Here is a 21347-nt window from a genome sequence, read left to right on the forward strand (position 1 = left end):
TGAAATTAATAGGATAATTATCTTGTAATTATGCATTTGTATTTAAAAGGCGAAAGAGGTGGCCTGAAATAGCCTCGAACTATCCTAAGACCTGTATTTTAAAAAATAGCCCAAAACTAACCCGGGATTTCCTAAAATTGAGATCAATTGGTTCAGTGGTTAGCAAGAACCTAACAAACATACAAAAAAAACCTTACTACTTTATGTATTAGGGTAAGGGTAATAGAAAGACTTTTTAAAGAGATTTTCAAAGTCGCTATTATTTCAAGATTCTACCTTATTAATAAAGATTTGAAATACAAAAGAACGTCAAGAACACTAATTAAAGAATAGCTTCGCTCAAACAAAATGTTTTTATATTCCGATTATTCATGACACATAAAACTCACAAATTTTGATCCCATTCATTAAAAGGATTTTGATGAAAAATTTGTGAAAAATAAATACTGGGACAATGGACCATTGAGTGATAGCTACACATCAAAATGAAATAGGTGCATGCATTTCCGCATATTTTCACATCAGCATTCTGTAGAAAAAAACAGGAATTTAAAGTGATAAGACAACGGCATATAAATTGATGTACATTTCCAATGATGATACACATTACCCCTTCTGTAGATTACAATTAGTGGTTGAAACGTTTGGATCCAACTAATCAAAATTGCACTAAAAGTCCCCAAAGTTGTTAAGCCAATCAAGAACACGTTAGTATAAAACTTTGGGAACTAGTGTAGTTTGTGCTGTTGTAATAATATGCTTTTTAGATATTGTGATACTTATGCGGAAGTGAGGGCACACCAATCTAAAGGGACAAGAGCATTTTTCAAATTTCTCGGCTTTTATCTATTTTGTTTCTGATTGACAGGATTTAAAATCATAGATTAATTATTATTATATTGGATATTTAATCAAAATCCGCGAATTTAAAATAAAAATTTATTACTACTGCTGTTTCGTCAGACATGTGACATATGTATTAATAAAAAGGGAATGCTTTGGCTCATTGACAGGTTTTTGTTCAGACAATAGCTGCCAAAATCTAATCTTGAAAGTTGCCTCTTTCCCTTTCCCTCTCTATCTTTTTTCATACCCGCCCCCTTTCTATTTATCTCTCTTTATCTCTTTCTCTCACTCTCTTTCCCTCTCTCTCTCTCTCTCTCTTTCTCTCTTTCTCTCTCTTTCTCTCTCTTTCTCTCTCTTTCTCTCTCTCTCTCTCTCTCTCTCTCTCTCTCTCTCTATCTCTCTCTCTCTCTCTCTCTCTCTCTCTCTCTCTCTCTCTCTCTCTCTCTCTCTCTCTCTCTCTCTCTCCCTCTTTCTCTCTCTTTCTCCCTCTTTCTCTCTCTTTCTCTCTTTGTCTCCTCTTCCTCCTTCTCTATCTATCTATCTGTCTATCTACCTATCTTTCTCTCTTTTTCTCTCTCATTCTCTCTGTCCGTCTACCTATCCTTCTTTAACTATCTATCTATCCCTCTCTCTATCTCATTTAAACAATATTACTTTAAGAATGAATACTGTTTTCAGATTGTGTTAGCTTATAGTCTATGTGCATCTAAATGACATTATTATCCTTCTTAAATTTTATTTTGAGTTTTTCTGATACAATAATATGATTAGTAAATGACAGGAAACAAAAAACTATCCATGGGAGAGAAAGGATTTAAAAATTAGCAAATTTGGTGTCCCCATAAAGCAACTAAAAGCTATATGTATGAATGTGAGTGTACAATAAGATATCAGAAACGGGTTGAAATTTTTTTTTAAACGCTTGGTATTGGTCCTAGGCAAGTTTTTAGCCATTTTTGAACGGAGGTTTTTGGATGGTTTTAAACTATTTACTGCTTCTCCCTTTATGATAGGGTCACATTTACTAGTACTTTTTTTTACCAAGACTCTAATTTTATTTTAATAATTCAATTCTTACAATTACAACACTACATTGTTCTTCTAATAAGTGAACATTTTGCAAGCTAATATAGTAACAGCTTTCCGCGGATATCAAAATGAAAATGATTAAAACCATTTTTGTTAGCCCCCAGGGGCCGTAAACCCGGCCTAACAAAACTTGTATGAATTTTATGATTATTTTTAATATTCATGGATAATTTTCTGTAATACGATGCTATACATGATTTTTTTAATAATGCTGAGAAGCGGATCTTAATTTGCTTTGAAGCCATATTGGAAATATTTTTCTTATTGGTAAAAACACTGAATTATATGTTTAGGTAAAAATGGGATTTGATTTTAAATAAGGGAAAGGGTTAACCACTCAATAATGGGAGAAGGAGAGAGGTTTTCGTATTTAAATCAGGAAGAGTTAGGGCAGGGCAATTGCAGTTAAATGATCTACAACACATTCTTTTCCCCAATGCATTCACCCTTGAAGAGACAGAATAGTTACTTATTATAGACAGCTTTCCGCGGATATTAAAATAAAAAATTATAAAATATCATCTGTGTAAAATATCTTAACGCGTAACTGGTTGATTTGATGAATTATATTTATCATAAACAAATTTACACTATAGTAGATCAAATTATAGACAATCCTTATACTAAAGTAACAGGATGTTTGTCTGTCTGTGTGTCTGTACCGAAGGATCTCGCTAACCGCTGAACCGATCAGGTTCTCCTTAACAGGGAAGTTTCTCATATGTCCTGGGAAGGTTTTTAACTATTTTGGGAGGGTACTACCACCCTTCCAAAAGAAATGACAAAAAAATTGAAAATTTTCTTAAAATCTGGGAGACTTCAACGTAACATTAAGAGGTATCCGTAAAATAAAGAATTATCGTAAAATTTAACAAACAAAAACATTTAAAGTGCCACTAGAGGCCTCTAGGGGCGTAGCCGCTAGTACTAGCATAAATCAACCAATCAGAATCTAATAAAGGAGTCCAAAGTTTTCATATTAACGAATAAGAAGGTGTGTTTTTTAAAACTTTGGGTACTAATATAATGTTCATTTAATTGTCCCAATCCTTCCTAAAGAAAACTCCACAAATTCTGATAAAATTCAGAAGAAATATCCCTGCCAAATTAAGGGAGGGAGGGTACATTGGGTTGTTTATTACACAAGTACCTAAAGTTTTTTTTAATAATGTTACTTATACGTTGGTTTAACAACTTTCATTGAATTTTGATTGGTTGGTTCATTAAGTCGAGTGTCCAATTTTGTTGAACAGAAGGGATAAATTTGTCTATCATCATTGGGGATGTACATCAAATTATTGGCCATTGTCTTATCCCTTACAATCAATGGTCAAATTGTGTATTTCCGTCCACTATGTCAAAATACTTGAAGTGACAAAGTTACTCCCTTCCTTTTAAAATACACAACTACCAGGCAGGGAGGGGACATTGGGCAGTTAATTAATAAGGTTCCAAAAGTTTTACAACATACTTTCTCTCTCTTTCTTAATCTGTGGGTACTTTTCACAAAACTTTAATTGTTTCAACCAATGTTTTTAACCAATAAATTTTATTCACATTGTTTATCATCAATGGGGTAGTGACACCTTATTGTTCTTATTGTCCTATCCCTAAAATCCCTGTAAAAACATAACTTTAAATTGTTTTTGCCAATATTCAATAACCATGAAAAAGATAGATAGGTATGAATCCAGTGTCCAATCACGTCTGCAAAATTGTCATTCCTTGCTATGGTCAGAGATCTTAAGGGATAAGGCTATAAACTTAAAAAATGTACATCCCCAATGATGATAAGCAAAATTACTCTTTTTTAGTTTTAAATTATTGGTTGAAACATTTGGACACTGCTAGTTTGTACTATACAATCAATAGGTAAGTCCCCAAAGTTTTTAAAACTTTTGGTACTAGTTTAACCTACATTCCAATGTACGTCCCCTCCCTCTCTGCTACGTTTTTTTTGTCTGTGGGTTAAGATCTTCCTAAGTACTCTGTTTCAGAAAGGCCTAATATAAGTAGGAGGCAAGTTTTTTGCAATTTTTTTCTTATAAAGTATATAATATTTGGTAGAAGTGATTGTACATCCTGAAGATGATTGATATAGTCGGTCAAAACATTCAATAAACAAATTTAGGAAGTAAGGAAATAATTTTACCTGTTTAGTTTTTTTAGTGGAAATCATCATTTCCGATTGATTTAGCTAGTGGCTTCGCCCCATGTCTTTAGAAAATAAATATGAAAATTAGAAATGCGCCCTTCCCGCATCCCCTATAATTTATTTTGTATTTTAAATGTTATTTATCGCATCGTGCTATAGACATCTTCCCGCAGATACTGAAATGAAAGCAGTTTTGTTACCCCTGTGGGACAGAAGGCCCGGCATAACGAAACTGGTATTATTTTTTTTGTGATTTTTATTTTAAAATTCATTTAAATAGTCTGTAAAACGATTATATGCATGATTTTTCAGTATGGCTGATACTCGAAGCCATACTGGAAAAGATTTTGTAGTGGGCACAGCTCAGTGTATAGCTTTCAAAATTGAATAGCTTAAAACCTTCACTGAGCTTCCATAAAGCCACTTGATCATTCGTTTACGAGATATAACAGAACACACAACATATGCATTTAGTGGTAAGAAATCACACGATAATTCACACTAAAAAAGCGTAAAACCTGTATATTACAAAATTACCAATACAAAACTTTTCTGAAGATCGTAGCTTAACAAGGACGACAACATTCATAAAAGCGAAGCTCTGAAATGGAAGGACAAACGAACATTACACTTGTAGAATGTCTGAACTGAATAAGAAGAATATTAATGAATAAGTTTAAACGAAATTGTAACCCAGCATATACTTTTATTGTATTATTTTAAGAAACATGTTGCATTAATACGTCCTTAATGACGTACATTTTTTATTACTATACAAATGACGTTTCATATTTTTTTAAAGGCCGTATTGTGTACTAAAAACACGTCGTTATCTTTAAAAAAAAGTCACAAAAAATATAAATAATAACAATATTTTGAATTTAATGACATTTTATCTTAAACTAACGGCTACGCCCCTAGAAGCCTCTAGGGGTACTTAAGGTAAGAGGGGGGGAAGTCGATCTCATCCCATTTTAAATTTTAGTTTCAAAAGAGTAAAAAATATTTTTTTTTTTTTGGGGGGGGGGGGTGAAGACACCCTCCCAAAAAATAGTTCAAAACCTTCCCAGGACCTATAAGAAGCTTCACTGTAAAGGAGAATAATATATGTTCAGCAGTTAGCGAGATCCTACGGGACAGACAAAAAACGTTTACTACTTTATATAATAGGATAAAGACACATTGACACGTCAATTTTTCTTTTAAAACGTCCAGAAAAACAAGATGGCCGCCAAACTTTCAAAATTGTATTATATTTTTTTATTATTTGTGGTAAATAAAATGATTAAATTTAATTAAATTTAAATCATTTAAGGCTGTATTAAGACGTCGAATTTCTATAAAAGGTCAAAAAAAACAATATGGCTACCAAATTTAGTAATGTATTATTTACTTACAACAAAATAGTAGAAATAATTCAGGGTTAAAATTTATCTAACAATTTTGAATCAAACACATAATATGTTTCTATTATTTCATTGCTCACTGAAAAGTTTCATGACCTATATATATGGTTCTAATCTTTCTAGAAGGTCTCAGCAAAAAAATTAGTTTTCATAATATACATGCATAAAGGAACTAATATATAAATTCATAGTGGTGTCTGTAGTACTAAAATCCTTCATTTCTCAACACTAAAAATAAGGTCAAAACATTGAGAAAACAAAGCTAAACACTTAGTGATTTCAACTGCCATCTGGTGTCAAAATCAGTAACTATTTGATCCATTTCCTTTTTAAATTTATATAAGATTATTTTAATGCATTAAAATTTGTTGCAAAACTGCATAAATACATGATTCTGCTTCAGGACATAGTTACATTTTTAGGACTTGTTTATAGAAATGCTTCCCTAACAACATTGTACCTTGTTGGAAAGGGAATTTATTGTTTAATGAAATATTTCAGGAAAAATAATTTGTTGTCATAAAAGTAAAAAATCAGCATTTTTGAAATGAAGCTACGGACTTTCTGGTAACGATATAGTTGCAGCGCTTTCTAAGACGTACCTTACTGTTAATGGAATCATTATGCAAAATTTGAAATTGATAGAATAATTCTAACTTGTTTAGATAAACGATAAGAGCTAACCATTATGGACTGACGGACTCTAATTATAGAAAAGCTTCGCTTTTAAAAAGCAAGAAAAATCATATAGTTATTTCAGTATTGCTTTAAATTTGATTTATTTCTTCTGGTTTAGAACTGGTTCAAAGCTATATTGAAAAATATCATCATAATAAAAACAGTTGAATTTTTCTTGAAAATTAAACAAATATTAACAGTATTAATCCCTGTTTTATTGGCCCAGGCCTCGGGGCTAGAAATCATTTTACTAAACATTGTATAATTACAAACCTTTTTTTATAGGAAGCTTTATATAATTAAAATGTTAGGTACTAAATGTACTTTACTATTAATGTTACAGATTCTCTACATTTACCCTTCTGGCTTTTATAGATTCAATAATATATTCAAACACTAATTTTTTTGTTGTCAAAAGATTTTTTATCTTTGCTTGAAAGGTCATCTTTGTTAACTGTGAGGACAAAATTTTCTTTATTTTCAACTTTAGTCTCTAATAGCACATTCCTGAAAAAGATAGCTAGTGAATTTAATAATTAAGCACAATGATCAAGCTAAATTTATTGTCTTTGTTCACTAGATATATATTGAATTGAAAATTAAATAACGAAAAATTGCAGATTTAAATAAATTTATTATCGCGACAAAAAAAATAAAATGTTAATATTACGTATAAAAACCATCAAATCCTTTGTTGACTTTAAGGTGTCAAAATCCATAACAAATTAGTGCGTTTACTTTAATTTAGGATCTTTTGAAAAATATATCTGAAAATTCTTTTATGAACATATAAAAAATTTTCTTTGAATGAAACTAGAATATAAACAGCAGTTCCATACAAAAATTTGTACAATTTCGAACCATTAATATGGCCATATTTTCCTACAATGTTTCCTTTTTGCGCTTCTAGGGTTTTAATTCTATTGTATAATTGAAACTTTTTTTTACCTGTAGGATCTCACCACAACCATGCAGTAAACCTAAATTTCATCATCAAATCAGAAATTGGTATAAAGAAAATAAAATAAAAGATTTTAAATTTAACAATTTTTAAAAATTTCCAAGGTGAAGGGATCTTAGTGCAACAATCCCCCTCCCCTTCAGACCACTCTATGTGTGATATATGAATAACAAAGACAAACCATCTTATTGGCAATAGTTATTTATCGCATCGTATCAGCTTTTCGCATGAAGTAAAATGAAAAGTTATGAGAATAATTCCAGTTTAGTTGGCCCCTAAAGGGCAGAAGGCCCGGGCCAACTAAAATGGTATTAATATCATTTATTTGTGGAAATTGTCTGTGATAAGATAAGGTACAAGAATTTTCCTTATGGCTAATATCATATCTGATCCAATGGATATCAATCGGCTTAAAAGCCATACTTGAATGAAAATTAAGTTTACAATCTCACCATTATAGCAGAGGGAAAGTTGAATATGAGGAAACTGTGGTATTGAAAGTGGAGAAATGAAGCCATAACAATACCAATGTACAAAGCACTTAAATCTTTTCATAGAAGAATTCGCTTACCAAGAGGCATGCGTTATATTGGGGAAACTTCCTGTGACTCTGGACAGGGAGGCATTTTTGGGTTTATGGATAACTGTTTTACAATTGAGGATAGAAAAAGGGATGTAAAAGTTATTGTTTCTAAACACGCAATGTTTGTTAGAGTAAAAATTGGGAATGAATATTTGAATTTAATTCCTGTTTATTTGCCTTCTAATAAAGAGGAATGTAAGCAAATATTAAAAAAAGTTAGCTCATTCATCGACAGAAATAACATAACAAATTTTAGTTTTTTTGGGGACACAAATTGTGATTTCAATCAAAAACGGCATAATAACAGAAACAACCTTGTTCAGTCTTTTCTTGAAAAACACAATATGCATGATTTGGCGAAAAAGTTAAATATTGATCCAGGCTATACTTGGAGGGGTTCAAAACAACGATTTACTTCATATTCATACATAGATCATTTTTACACAAACATAGATTATTTTAATTTTATCGAATTTTCTCATAATTCCTTTTCTGATCATAAATCAATGAAAATTGGCAATAAAAAAAGATATAAATACACACCTCCAAAGTGGCAGGGATACCTTTTTAACAATAAAGATTTTATTGATTTAATGAAAGAAGAAACATCTAAATTTCTTATCAAAAACGCAGATCCCATTTCATTTAAAACTAGCTGTAATAATTACAATAATAATTTTGGTCTAATTGATAGCGATTTTATATATGACAATGCAGAACACAAAAATAGCACTGTCTTATTTGATTTGATCAATCATCTTAAAAAAGCACATGACAGATTTTTTTCTATTTTAAAGTTTAAATCTTACAATAAAACGAAAGAATTTGACAAACAAATGAATGTGCTTTATGACATTATTGATTCAAATAAAGATTGTTCTCAGGTTGTTAAGGAAATCAATCAACTAGTTCAACAGCAACAAGAATACTTTAAAATGCTTGTTCAATCAAACTCTGAAACTTTTCAAATGAGGGCCCTATTAGTAGATGGGCTACCAAATAACTTTACTTACAAAAATTTTAGAAACTCAAAAAAGCAATGCCCTAACTTGCTTGTGGATAACAAGTTGATTGACTGTCCAAAGAAAATAGCCAACATTTTTGGTGATTTGCATGCACAACTAGTGTGCCCAAATGTTATGCCAAATTCGAATTTAGATGAACTACTTAATTTTTTTGATTTAAAGCTTGATAATATGTATCCTAAAATTAAGCATTTAACGAATCCATATTCAACAGCAGGTGAATTTAGAAAAGTTATCAAGAGCATGAAGTCAAATAGCATGCCTGGTCCAACTTCACAACCAACACAATTGTTTGCTTTTTTGCTTGATAATTTACCTAAATTCACCACTAAAGCTTTTAACAACATGTATGATATTGATTTGGATAATTCTAGTTTATCATTTGTTAAGGAAAGAAATATTACATATATTCCCAAACCAGGACTTGATCCAACAATACCTGGAAACCGCCGCCCTATTGCACAAATGGAAAATGTTTTGAAAATTCTTGATAAAGCAATTAATAAAAAAGTTACCCCTTTACTTTCTAAAATTTGTCATTCTGACCAATATGGATTTATACCTAAGCGTCATATGGCCAATGCCACTATTTCTATTGTAAGCATAATAAATCACATAAAAGCACACAACTACAATAGCCAACTAATATTTTTTGATCTACAACGTGCATATGATAAGGCATTACATTGTGTATCAAATACTATCATTAAACATATTTTTCCAGAAGGCAATTTTGCAAAATCTTGGATATCTCTTACAAATGGCGGAAGCTTTAAAATTGTTGTAAAAGGAAACTCATCTAAGAAATATAAAAATAAAATTGGTTTCTCTCAAGGGGCACCTTCAAGTGGAAGTTTATTTGATATTTACAACCACATATTTTATTGTTGTTTAACAAGTCCTAAAATTAAAAACCTAACTTTGAAGTTGGATGGAAAACCATTTGATCCAATATTTTTTGCTGACGATGGCTTTAATGCCTTTCAATTAAAATCAAATGAAGACATACAATTGGTTTCCAACTCACTTCAAAAATTAGAGTCAACAGTAAACATCAAAATCAACTTTCAAAAAACTAAAATTATTACGCATGGGGAGTGTCCTCTTAACATATCAATTCTAGGGACTAAATGTGATATAGTAAAACATTTAGGGGTATATTTATCTTTTAATTTGACTCAAGCAGCAGATTATACATATGAACAGTTATTTGAAAAACTTAACACAAAATCTCAAAAATTTGCATTTTTTTGCAGTGATAATGTTTTCAAACGTAGAAACATTACTTTCTCCTTAATGAACACCATGGCTTTTCATATTTTTAGAATTTATGCTCCAAATCAAAAGCAAATAAAAAAACTTTGGAAAATAACAGCAAAATTTCTTTGGTCCTCTAAAAGCAATGAAGGCAACAATTCTTATAGATACAAGGTTGCAAAAAATAGAATAGAGATGGATTTTTCTCATGGTGGGCTAAATATGTTGCTACCATCTCAACAATCATTTATTATTTGGTTTAATGCTTTTTTAAATCTACTAAAGCACGCCCATCTTTTTCCAAACTCAAATATTTCAAGACTTTTGTCTCACAAACATGTACCAACAAGTAGTATTTTTGACAACCTTGGATCTGAAATCTTTCATAAATATATTAAAAAGTTTAGAACCTTTTATCCATTAGAAAGTGGACTAATGTTTAGAAAAGCCAAAGGATTTTTAGTACTTTTAGAAAAGCATAGAGAAACCTTTCTTCATTCAAATATTACTTCATCTGTTTGGGCAAAAAATGTCAAATTTAACAATGTTGATATAATGGAACTAAACGAGCATGGACTAAACACCATTGCATCAATTCTTGATTTCATCAAAATACAGCACAAAGTTTTATATCAGCCATTGTTAAATTCTGCCATTAAAGAAAATCTTACTGAGAAACCAGTTCTATTAAAACTACAAAAAGTGGTGGAAAATGTGTGTAGTGGTTTTGAATTTAATAACTTAATTTGTTTAACTGAATCAAAACAAAAGTTTGTTTTGAAGCCTATCATAAAGCTTTTTGAAAACTCTCCCAGAATATATACCTTTCATTTTAAAAAAACAAACAAAGAATTATTGCAAGATCAATTTGTCCCCCCTTCATTTAAAACTAGAAAAATGGATAAAAAATACAATCCAGATTTTGAGGTTTTCAAAAATAGCTTTAATAAAATTCTGTCGCTACCTATTGTTTTATACTATAAAAGTTTCCTGTTTGAACAATTTAATCGTACTCTTATAAGTAGAAACAAATTGTATGAAATGAAATTATTGGATAATAATCTTTGCTTGAAATGTAACGTAAAAGCAGACACTGATCATTCAATTATGGAATGCTACTTCCCTAGTTATTTTACGCATTGTCTCGCATTATTTCTTGATGACTACTACAATGATGGTAAACCAGATTTTATTTTTTTAAAAGAAAACTTTTATCTGTTCAATATACATTTTCCTGTATATCAAAATGATGAATATATTCAAATTAGTATTTTAACACTTATAGCAAAAGACAGATCATTAAAAATAAGCAAGGATGAACAAATATTGAAATTCAATGATTTTAATTGTTTTGCTCAGACAATGTTTATTGCTCAATTTGCTTCTAAAATTCTTAATAACACTGGAATTAATAGTAACTTAACTGATAAATTTATTGATTATTTGATGCTTAGTAAAAATAATGTCCAGTTATTTCGCATTAGCTAGATAGTATAATTTACAATATTGTATTATCATAACATGATAATTATACCATATATTAAATATGTTTAATTTGTTTCATTGAAATAAATTTTAAAACAACAACAGTTACCACAAACCAGATCTTGAGATATTGAGCCTTTCCCTGAAAATTGAAAACAACATTCTGATGGGTGTAAATAAAAACAAAAAACGATTACAATTAAAACCATCTTAAGAAATCTTGGAGATTATGATCCCATAATGTTTTTGCTTTTTGATAGGGCATGTTAAGACCTTTATATAGAACTTTAACCAGGTGTATAACCAAATCTTTGCCAAGTTAGCCTAAAAAAGACAAAGCCATCAGACATTGAGACATGACAGGTCTGTCTATTTATAGTTTTTGATGTTTAACTATTTTCTTCAGTAATTTTTACAGGGATTAGGGATAGGAAACTGGGAAATAAGGTAGGTCCTGACCTAGTTTAGAAAGGGATATTGAAACTTTTACCTAATTTCCTATTTAAATAATTAATTAGCGTTTGCTCTTATTGGCTACTGCTCTAAACTAATAAGGCTTGGCTTGTTTTGTATCAACCAATAGGCAATTGGCGGCTGGTGATATAAAAACCGCGGCAAATTGTACTTTAAAAACTTTTTGCTTCAAAAAAGGATCCTAAAGAAACTCAAAAATAGATGGATTTTTTTTATAAAGTGCGTAGCAATTGTACTTTTATAAATGAAATGTTGTATTTCAAATTTTTAAATTTTTAGATGGAATTGATTAAAACCTTAATGTACACTGTACAGGGTTACAACTATGTACATTATATTATTGAACACCATTTTTAGGTTTCTTGGTACATTTTTGGTCATTATTGACTTATGTGTATAATGTGAACATTTCAGTATACGTTATTTTACCTTTCTTCTATAATAAAATACATGATGAGTATTAGTAATCATTACCTAATGTATCTGTATTTCATAAACACTAGTAAAAAATGTTCATTGGTAAATAATTCCAAAAAAAATACCAATCCAACCCTGCCTAGCTGCGGTAACTTGGCTTTCTAGCATATAACCTGACCTTGTAAGATCCGTAAACAAGTAGGGGAGCCATGATCCAGTGGAACAATCCCATTCCAATCGATGCATAAAACATCCTTAATTTAATAACTATTAAAATTATTTGGAAACTTATTAACTAATAAAGATAGCAACATCCATATATAGACTGGTTTTGTATAGGTCATAGAAATCTACACAAAAAATCAGCTTAATTGCTTCAATAGAAGCCAAGATTATCAGGTTTTTTTTCTAATAATAAAAAAATTTAACCAAAAAAAGAAGGGCTACAATTAATCTGGAATATTCTTTAATCAATAATACACAGTTATCTCAGAGTGCACATAAATGCGCATAAAAAACTTATTTTACGCGTTTTTCTTCCCTGTGCATTATTGGATTTTGGCTATTCAAGATTATTTGTTGGCCTTCTTTTGATGTTTAAAACTGTGTACATGCATAGTATGTACGTTCAGCCGTTTGGAATCTAGCAGCCTTTAAAATTTATAGATTTTTGGAGATGAACATTTTACCGTGAACTACAGTAGATCCTTAAATCCTCACCTCATATAAGGATTATTCAAGTTTATTGTAAGTCCAGCGTAAGTCATACATAAAGCTCCCACAATCTAAACATTTCAATATAGAGGTGGGGGGAGGGGGGCCTAAAAATAACCAACAAAAATGGTTAAACGTCTGAGCTTCCAGCTGTTAGCCGTTACTTTTCCAAGGATAACTCATGACAAGTTTGATAACGTTATTCGGATTCTACGTGCCATTTGCACACTGATTACGAGATGGTTGCAACCACCCCCCCCCCCCCTCCACTTTCATATAATAATTTTTCATATTAAGGAAAGAGTTATATTAAGACATAGAGTTCCAAAATCTAATTTTTACTATATAAAATTTCATATTTTAAACTTATAATTTTTCATTTTAATATCTGCAGAAACCGATTAATAAATAATATACCATTTGTAAAGCGCCAATGGTAAAACATCCCGTGCGAAGAGAAAAACAGCACAAGAAGTGTGTAACTTCAAACATGCCCGTTTCTCTAACCATTTTATCTAGAACAATGTATGTTTATTGAATTGTAACACAAACAAGAATAACAACATCCATAAAAAGCTAAGATCTAGAAACTAGATGAACATTGCGAGGTAAAGGGAAAGGAATCATCATGCCAAGCTTAAAATCGATGACAATTCTATTTTGAAGTATTGGAACTAAACCTCTGATGAGTCAAAAAACTACTGAGGAGACTTTCATAGATAATACTTTTCTTTCAACGGTGTAGAAAGCCAGGAAGGGAGGGGACATTGGCCTGTTTAATACACTTGTTCCCAAAGTTTTATAATAACGTTTTTTTATTCGTTGGCTTAACAACTTTGGGGGCTTTTTATTGAGTTTTAACTAGTTGGTTTATTAAGTTCAATGTCAACCACAAATTTAGAAGGGGTAGTTTAGATATTATCATTGGGGATGTATACCAATTTATCGCCCATTGTCTTATCCCTTTAGATCCCTGGTAGAAAGCTCTTACTAAAGAGCAAATCACTCTTTGATCATGTATACATCACGCTGTTTTATAATGCAATCATTATTTAAGAGTTGAAGGATGTCTCTCTGTCTGCCTTTTGTTTAAGATCTTGCTAGCCGTTGGATTGATATGGTTCTCCTTTACAGTGAAGATATAGGTTCATAATTGGTTATAACTATTACCTAAATTATATGGGTGGTTCTTGAAGAGATTAGCAATGAAGGTAATTTCATTCTTTAATCCTTTGGAGCTAAACACTGCATTTGGAAGCTCGTTCAAATTAAGAGTAAAAGGGGGGGGGGGGATAAGTGCATATCCCCTAACCCTGAGATTAATATCATATCTAATTTCTGCATTTAAAAACAATTTATCAGCATGACGAAATTCGATAATTTCTAATTAAGTTTTAATAATAAAATTTAAAAAAACAAGGATGACAACATCCATAAAAGCGAAGCACTGAAACGGTAGGACAATCGGACATTAACACTTGTATAGTATCAGAACTGAATAATCAGAATATAAATGTATAAGAGTCAAAGCAAAATTATAAGTAAATTTGTTGAAAAACTGCTTGATACAGGATAATGTTTATGGACATACTTATATTTTTAGGACTTTATTATAGAGTTGCTTCGCTTATAACATTATACTTTGTTGTCCCAGGAATCAATATACCAAAATTCATATCAATCGGATCACATAAAAATTTGTTGTTAAAAAATCAACATGTTTAAAATGGACGTAAGAACATTTTGGTAATGATTATAGAGTTGCTAAATCGTACCTAACTACTAAAGGAATCACCATGCAAAGTTTGAAATAAATAGGACACGTCTAACATGCCTAAATTAGCGGGAAAAAAAGCTATCCGTTACGGACGTACGGACGGACCGACCCTTATTATAGAAAAGCTTCGCTTTTAAGAATTTATATCACTAAAAAATATATATACATATATAAAGATATTGGACTAGCGCAAAATATGGAGGTACTTACAACCAAAGCTAAAAATTTGCTTTTGAAACTCAGGACTAAACAATGGGCTGTTATTACACTAGTCCCCAAAGTTTTAATTTAACATTTTTATATTCGTTGGCTTAAAAACTTTGAGGATTGTTACTGAAATTTGATTTGTTGGTTTATTAAGTTGGGTGTCCAGAAGTAATCTACAGAAAGGGTAATTTTGTGTATCATCATTGGAGATGCACATCAATTTATCAGCCATTGTCTTATCCCTTTAGATCCCTGTCTAAAAAACTAGCTGTTTATTGGCATGAGGCCATGTAATATAATATTAATTCTTAACGGAAATAACCCTTGTAACAAAATATTATATAATAATAACCTAAAAATAAATTTAACAAGGATGAAAATAATCATAAAAGTCGCAAAAAAAGTAGTTGTAAAGTAAATATTGTTTAGGAATAAAGTAATCTACAAATCTAGGGGGACGGTGGGGCAGTAAAAGAGCCCAAAACCATCTCTTAGACTTAAGATGAAATATAGAATAAGCTTAAAATAGCAAATAACAAGTGTAAAGAGTCTCTAATATGGAGAACCCTATAAGTTAAGCGGTCATCAAGATCTTACAGTACAAACAAAAATCTTACTACTTTATATATAGGCACTTTTATCGTTAATATGCGCTTAATATTCAAGTAAATTACAGAGTGGTTTCGAGACCCCAATAAAACCTCTGAAAATAAAAGCATTAAATAAATTGTTTACTCAAAGCATAGAAAAAGAAGGACAATAGGTGTAAAATATGACACTGATTTCTACCAAGATAGATAGATAGGTAGGATATCAAGATAGAAATGATTATTATAGAATCAACGGATAAAGAGATATATAAATTGTTATTAAATTTATTTTACAATTTTCTTGTTTGGTTTGTGGATTTTATCATTTTTTTAATGGTTGTAGAATATACGTGGATATTATGACAGGGGAAAAATTGTCGTCAATTTAGGTTGCAATTTCCACTCGCATTGATTGGAGGGGATGGAGTATATGAGGGAGATCATTATATTAGCCCGCTACAATGTTCACTTTATTATACAACATGAAAATTTCATATTGAAAATGCTAAAAGAAGATTCACAAAAATTTTAGGCGTCATCCAAATCTCATTTTGCCTAATATTCCAGTGTATGGTTTCAATCGATATATAATTACTTGGATGTTGCACCAGCTTATCATTTGCTCTAATAAAGTGATACTCGCAGCTGGCTAAATTAACAATTTCCTCCATCTATCCCACTTACCCCAGTGGTTGAACGATCTGACCAATAAATGAGTTCCATATTAGCAAGCTAAATTAACGACATATTTCCCCCCTGTCAATATATCCATGTATATCCTATATCCATTAATATCTGACAATAAGAATTAGCGACCACAATACAATTTTATTTTATGGATTTATAGCACTTTAGGTTATCCCATAAAACAGCTAAATATTTTAATGCTTACTTTAAGAACAATTTTCACATACATAAACTACTAGATATCATTTTTTAAATGACATGATTGTAATTAACATTTATGTGCACAAATTTCAGAAAATCATACCATACATTTTTATCACATTTTTTCAAAATTTCCTTTTTACATTGATTATTCTTTTGCCTAAACGTGAAAACGTCGATTTATTGCCCTTCCCCATTCTTTATACCCTTTTGCTTTAAGTATATAGGTATTTCAGGATTTTTGTAACAATTTAATTCATAAGTTTTACAGATAACTAAGGGACATTTTCTACTGTAATATCAAGGGAATTAAATAACTATAAAAATCTCCGAAAATATATTCTTTAAGGTTAGTTAAAATCATTGACAGAGAATATTTATTTTCTTCAAATTAGATTTAAAGTCAGGGAGGGAGGGGACATTTGGCTGTTTATTGCACTAGTTCCCAAAGTCTTATAATATCGTTTTCTTATTCGTTGGCTGAACATTAACAACCTTGGGGACTTAAAATTTTTTTTTTTGATGGTTCATTTTGTTTAATGTTCTATAGTTTCAACCACTAATTGTAATCTACAGAAGAGATATTTCATTGGGATGCACATCAATTTATCGGCCATTGTGTTATCCCTGATTTAAACTAGCAAGGCCACTCTATAACTCATTTTATCTGTTAGTCCATTAATTCTTCAGACCCTAACGTAATTGGCTAATGAGATTTACTAGACTAGCTACGTGCGAAAGGACTCTTAAGAGCAACTACTCCTTAACTTATTTTGTCCGCATGTCCATCAAATTAGCAATTTATTTTCTGTAACTTACTGTAAATTACACCATAACCCAAAGTATAATAAACACGTTTTGTCATTTGTAGGCTAAAATCCTTTTTTTATTAAAGTTCGATTCTTTTTAAAAACTTTTCAACCGATTTTAATTTATATTCTTTTTAAGAATACTAGAGTTGTAAATATTTATATAGGCTATTGTCTTATCCCTTAATACCTTTACTAAACAGGTCACAATGTTGTCTCTCAATAGTTTTTGTCGCTGCGCTATTTATGAACGATGAACATATTCTTCCTTATTTTTATTCATGTCTGTTCTACCCTAAATTACACTATTCAACGAACGTGTCAAAAACGTTAGACATTTTTAGAACCTAGAGGGGTTGGCCCTTTAGTTCTATGCATTAACAAGGATGACAACATGTAAAAAAGCGAGGTTTTTATTTTTAAGAATAAGGGGTTATTATTTGTTTTGAGGAGGGGGGGTGTCCACACCAAAAAAAAATAAAAAATAGCATGACCAGTAACTATAATCCCTGAAAAGTAGAAAGTTTTAGCGATTACCGATATCTTAAGCTTCAGACGGACAGATAGAGAGACGGACAAAAAAGCTTACTACTTTGTATTACAAGATAGTCATTGTAAAAGGTTTTAAATCGATGGGACTCTACTTATATTTCTAAATTACGGATAGACGAATCAAGGTGTAGAAATGCTTTGCTTTTAAAAAGTTTAATGCGAAAATTTAATCAAATATTTCAAAGCAGTTTAGATATAGGGATTTTTTGCAATTATTCTAATATAGCAAATTTTTATTGGATTATTTTCGCAATAGTTTAAAATAAATTTAAATACAACCCCGTGATTTTAGAAAATTTTCAAAAGAAATATTTAACTACTTAGTGTCGACTTTCTGGTACTTCATTAAAGAGGTCGTTGCTGACTTATTATCGATATGTATTTCAGATGAAATTTTTTATTATTATTTCTGTCTATATGACATCAAATAAAAGTGGTCATATTTTACAAAGAATTGAAATCGATATTTCTATGAAATTACGAACACATTTTAATGAATAATGATTCCTATAACAAAAAATACAATATTAAGCTTCTTTACAATAAAGTTTTAAAAATGTAAGTATGTCCTTAAAATTATCCTGTATTTAATCAATTTTGCAACAAATTGTATTAATACTGATAAATTGTTATTCTGCTTTTTAAGTTCGGACACTCTACAAGTGTTAATGTTCAGCATGTAGTAAATCGATCAGCCATGGACATTTTATAACTAGTAAAATATTAAAATAAATTATATATCAATTCCTGTTAATTACAATTATAGAAATGCAGTGTTCAGTGGCGTGCGAAGCACTTTGTCTAGGGGGGGGCATTTTGATTATATATACTAATTTTAAATAAGGGCGTTTTAAGGGGTGGGATTATTTGATTATGGGCCTCCTAGTCCTTATCCCTTCTTCCCCATCCCTTCCCCCATCCCTATTTCCCATTTATATCCCCCACCTCTCCCCCCCCCCCATCTTCCCCCCCCCATCTCTTCTCCCCCATCCCTTCTCCCCACCCTGTAATGACCGAAGGGAAGGGAGCTAGAAAGCATCTTCGAAAAAATAGTACAGAAGATAAATTAACCTTCCCCCCCCCCCCCTCCACCACAAAACATTTTTAATGGGTGGAAGGGGATGTTTTAAAATCTCAGCAGGAAGGATGAATAACCCCATTAAAATAAATTAGGGGGTGGGGTGAGATAAAAACACTCATTTTGGAAAAAATTTACCAAAAATTAACCTAATATGAAAAAATGATATTAAATATTTATTTATTGTTTGACAACAAGGATGACAACATCTTTAAGTAGCAAAGCACAAAAAATCATTAATAAGAATACAGACAAGTAGATTTAAAGAGCATCTGTTGAAATAAATATATATTTTAGGTAGAAAAAGTCACAAATCCTTTTTCCTGTATGTTGTGTGATGACAGTCAAAGTAAATTACATACTGGATGCTCGAAACAGCAAGAAATTTTTTTTTTTTAATATTATAATCCACAAAAAAATTTATCGTACCATAAAAACCAAAGATATAATGAACTGTGTAAGAAATAAAAAAAAAATTACTTGTCCTTTCATTGTGATAAAAAGCAGAAACCATTTGGAAGGGCGCGAAGCGCAAATTTTTTTCTTCAAATATGCAGGGAGGGAGGGGTTTTTGGGCTATTTATTACACTAGTCCCCAATATTTCATAGCAGAAACCATTTGGAAGGGCGCGAAGCGAAAATTTTTTTCTTCAAATATGCAGGGAGGGAGGGGTTTTTGGGCTATTTATTACACTAGTCCCCAATATTTCATAGCAGAAACCATTTGAAAGGGCGCGAAGCGCAAATTTTTTTCTTCAAATATGCAGGGAGGGAGGGGTTTTTGGGCTATTTATTACACTAGTCCCCAATATTTCATAGCAGAAACCATTTGGAAGGGCACGAAGCGCAAATTTTTTTCTTCAAATATGCAGGGAGGGAGGGGTTTTTGGACTATTTATTACACTAGTCCCCAATATTTCATAGCAGAAACCATTTGGAAGGGCGCGAAGCGCAAATTTTTTTCTTCAAATATGCAGGGAGGGAGGGGTTTTTGGGTTATTTATTACACTAGTCCCCAATATTTCATATAAATTTTTCTTATTCGTTGGCTCAACAACTTTGGGGACTTTAATGGAATTTTGATTGGTTGGTTAATTAAGTCGAGTTTCCATACATTTCATCCACTAATTGTAATCTATATAAGGGGTAATTTTGTGTATCATCATTGGGGATGTACAAAATTTCTTTTGTAAAAAGTTTATATTATACAAAATAAAATACTTCCTTTAACCTGGTTTGTTATGTTCAGTGAAAAAAGATTATAACCTAATTTCTACACTAATTAAAAAATTTGGTAAGGTTAAATGAATAGTAACTGTCTGGTTGGCGCGAAGCGCCAAAATTTTTTTTGTGGAGTATTTCTTGATCTTTTTTTTTGGAAACTGGGATAGTTTTGCTTTTTGTAGAGTAGGGGGCAAAAAGGGGCATTTTTGTTGACCAGGGGGGGGCAAAATGGGGCATTTTTTAACATTTAGGGGGGGGGCAGGGGGGGCGGTTGCTAGGGGGGGGCGTTTTGGTCGCTAGGGGGGGGCGATTGCCCCAAATGCCCCCTTCGGTTCGCACGCCACTGGCAGTGTTATGGATTCACAGAACAATAATTTTAAGGCTTTAAAGATCGTGTTGAGCGTATTAAAATTTTATTTGATAAAGTTTGATAACAGAAAGCGTTAAACTCACAAGACGTTTAATGCGATTATTTTACTACAATTGATTTTTTTTCTTATAGAAAAAAATGACTATGACACAAAAAGAAAAGCATCCTTTGATTACTTTAAAGTAGGAAGTAATCAACCTCCCAAGAAGCCTTCGACAATTTGTAATAAATCTATTATCTTTAAGAAATTAAAGCATTATGAAATAGTGAAGTTTTAAAGGATGTCCCAAAACTCCCAAGATGTTTTCAGCCATTTCCTATTTACCAGATTAATTCTATTATATTAAAAACAAAACTTATTATTGAACTTCATTAAATCCTTATACTAAAGTAACAGGATGTCTGTGTGTCTGTGTATCTGTGTGTCTGTACCGAAGGATCTCGCTAACCGCTGAACCGATCGGGTTCTCCTTAACAGGGTAGCTTCTCATAGGTCCCGGAAAGGTTTATAACTTTTTTTGGGGAGTGGGACACCCCCAACCCCCCCCCAAAAATGAAAATCCTCTCCCCCAAAAAATTTAAAATATGAAATTGGGTTATTAAATTTGACTCTCTCCTCCTCAAGTGTCCCTAGAGCCTAGAGGCCTCTAGGGGCGGAGCCGCTAGTAATGTAAAAAGTACAAAGAAAAAGCCTTTAACCATTTATATCTAGGAACAAAAAGAGGATATCCCCGATTCAGTATTTAGCGAGATTTTAATGGA

The 21347-nt window shown here is 31.3% G+C and overlaps 1 protein-coding gene across 1 annotated transcript; it reads right to left on the reverse strand.

Moving 5' to 3' along the window:
* Positions 1 to 6258: 6258 nt before the first annotated feature.
* On the reverse strand, positions 6259 to 13657 carry LOC145333433 (uncharacterized). Its single transcript, XM_080178574.1, has 7 exons — positions 13508 to 13657; positions 13097 to 13161; positions 12555 to 12630; positions 11588 to 11627; positions 7588 to 7673; positions 7123 to 7154; positions 6259 to 6681 (listed from the first exon to the last, which is right to left on the reverse strand). The coding sequence occupies exons 1-7, from the start codon at positions 13598 to 13600 to the stop codon at positions 6564 to 6566; spliced, it is 510 nt and encodes a 169-aa protein (XP_080034700.1). The 5' UTR covers positions 13601 to 13657; the 3' UTR covers positions 6259 to 6563.
* Positions 13658 to 21347: the final 7690 nt, after the last annotated feature.

The sequence above is a fragment of the Acartia tonsa genome, chromosome 12 (genome assembly GCF_053477335.1).
Source record: "Acartia tonsa isolate MP-2025a chromosome 12, ASM5347733v1, whole genome shotgun sequence".
Classification (NCBI taxonomy): Eukaryota; Metazoa; Arthropoda; class Copepoda; order Calanoida; family Acartiidae; genus Acartia; species Acartia tonsa.

Excerpts from the sequence above, each read along its gene's own strand:
- LOC145333433 (XM_080178574.1), bottom strand. The coding sequence starts at position 13,600 with ATGGTTAGAGAAACGGGCATGTTTGAAGTTACACACTTCTTGTGCTGT. Across the intron at positions 11,628-12,554 it reads TTGTTTACGGATCTTACAAG|GGAAAGGCTCAATATCTCAA; the intron begins GTCAGGTTATAT and ends TTCAATTTTCAG. Across the intron at positions 7,155-7,587 it reads ACTTTCCCTCTGCTATAATG|GTTTACTGCATGGTTGTGGT; the intron begins GTGAGATTGTAA and ends GATGAAATTTAG.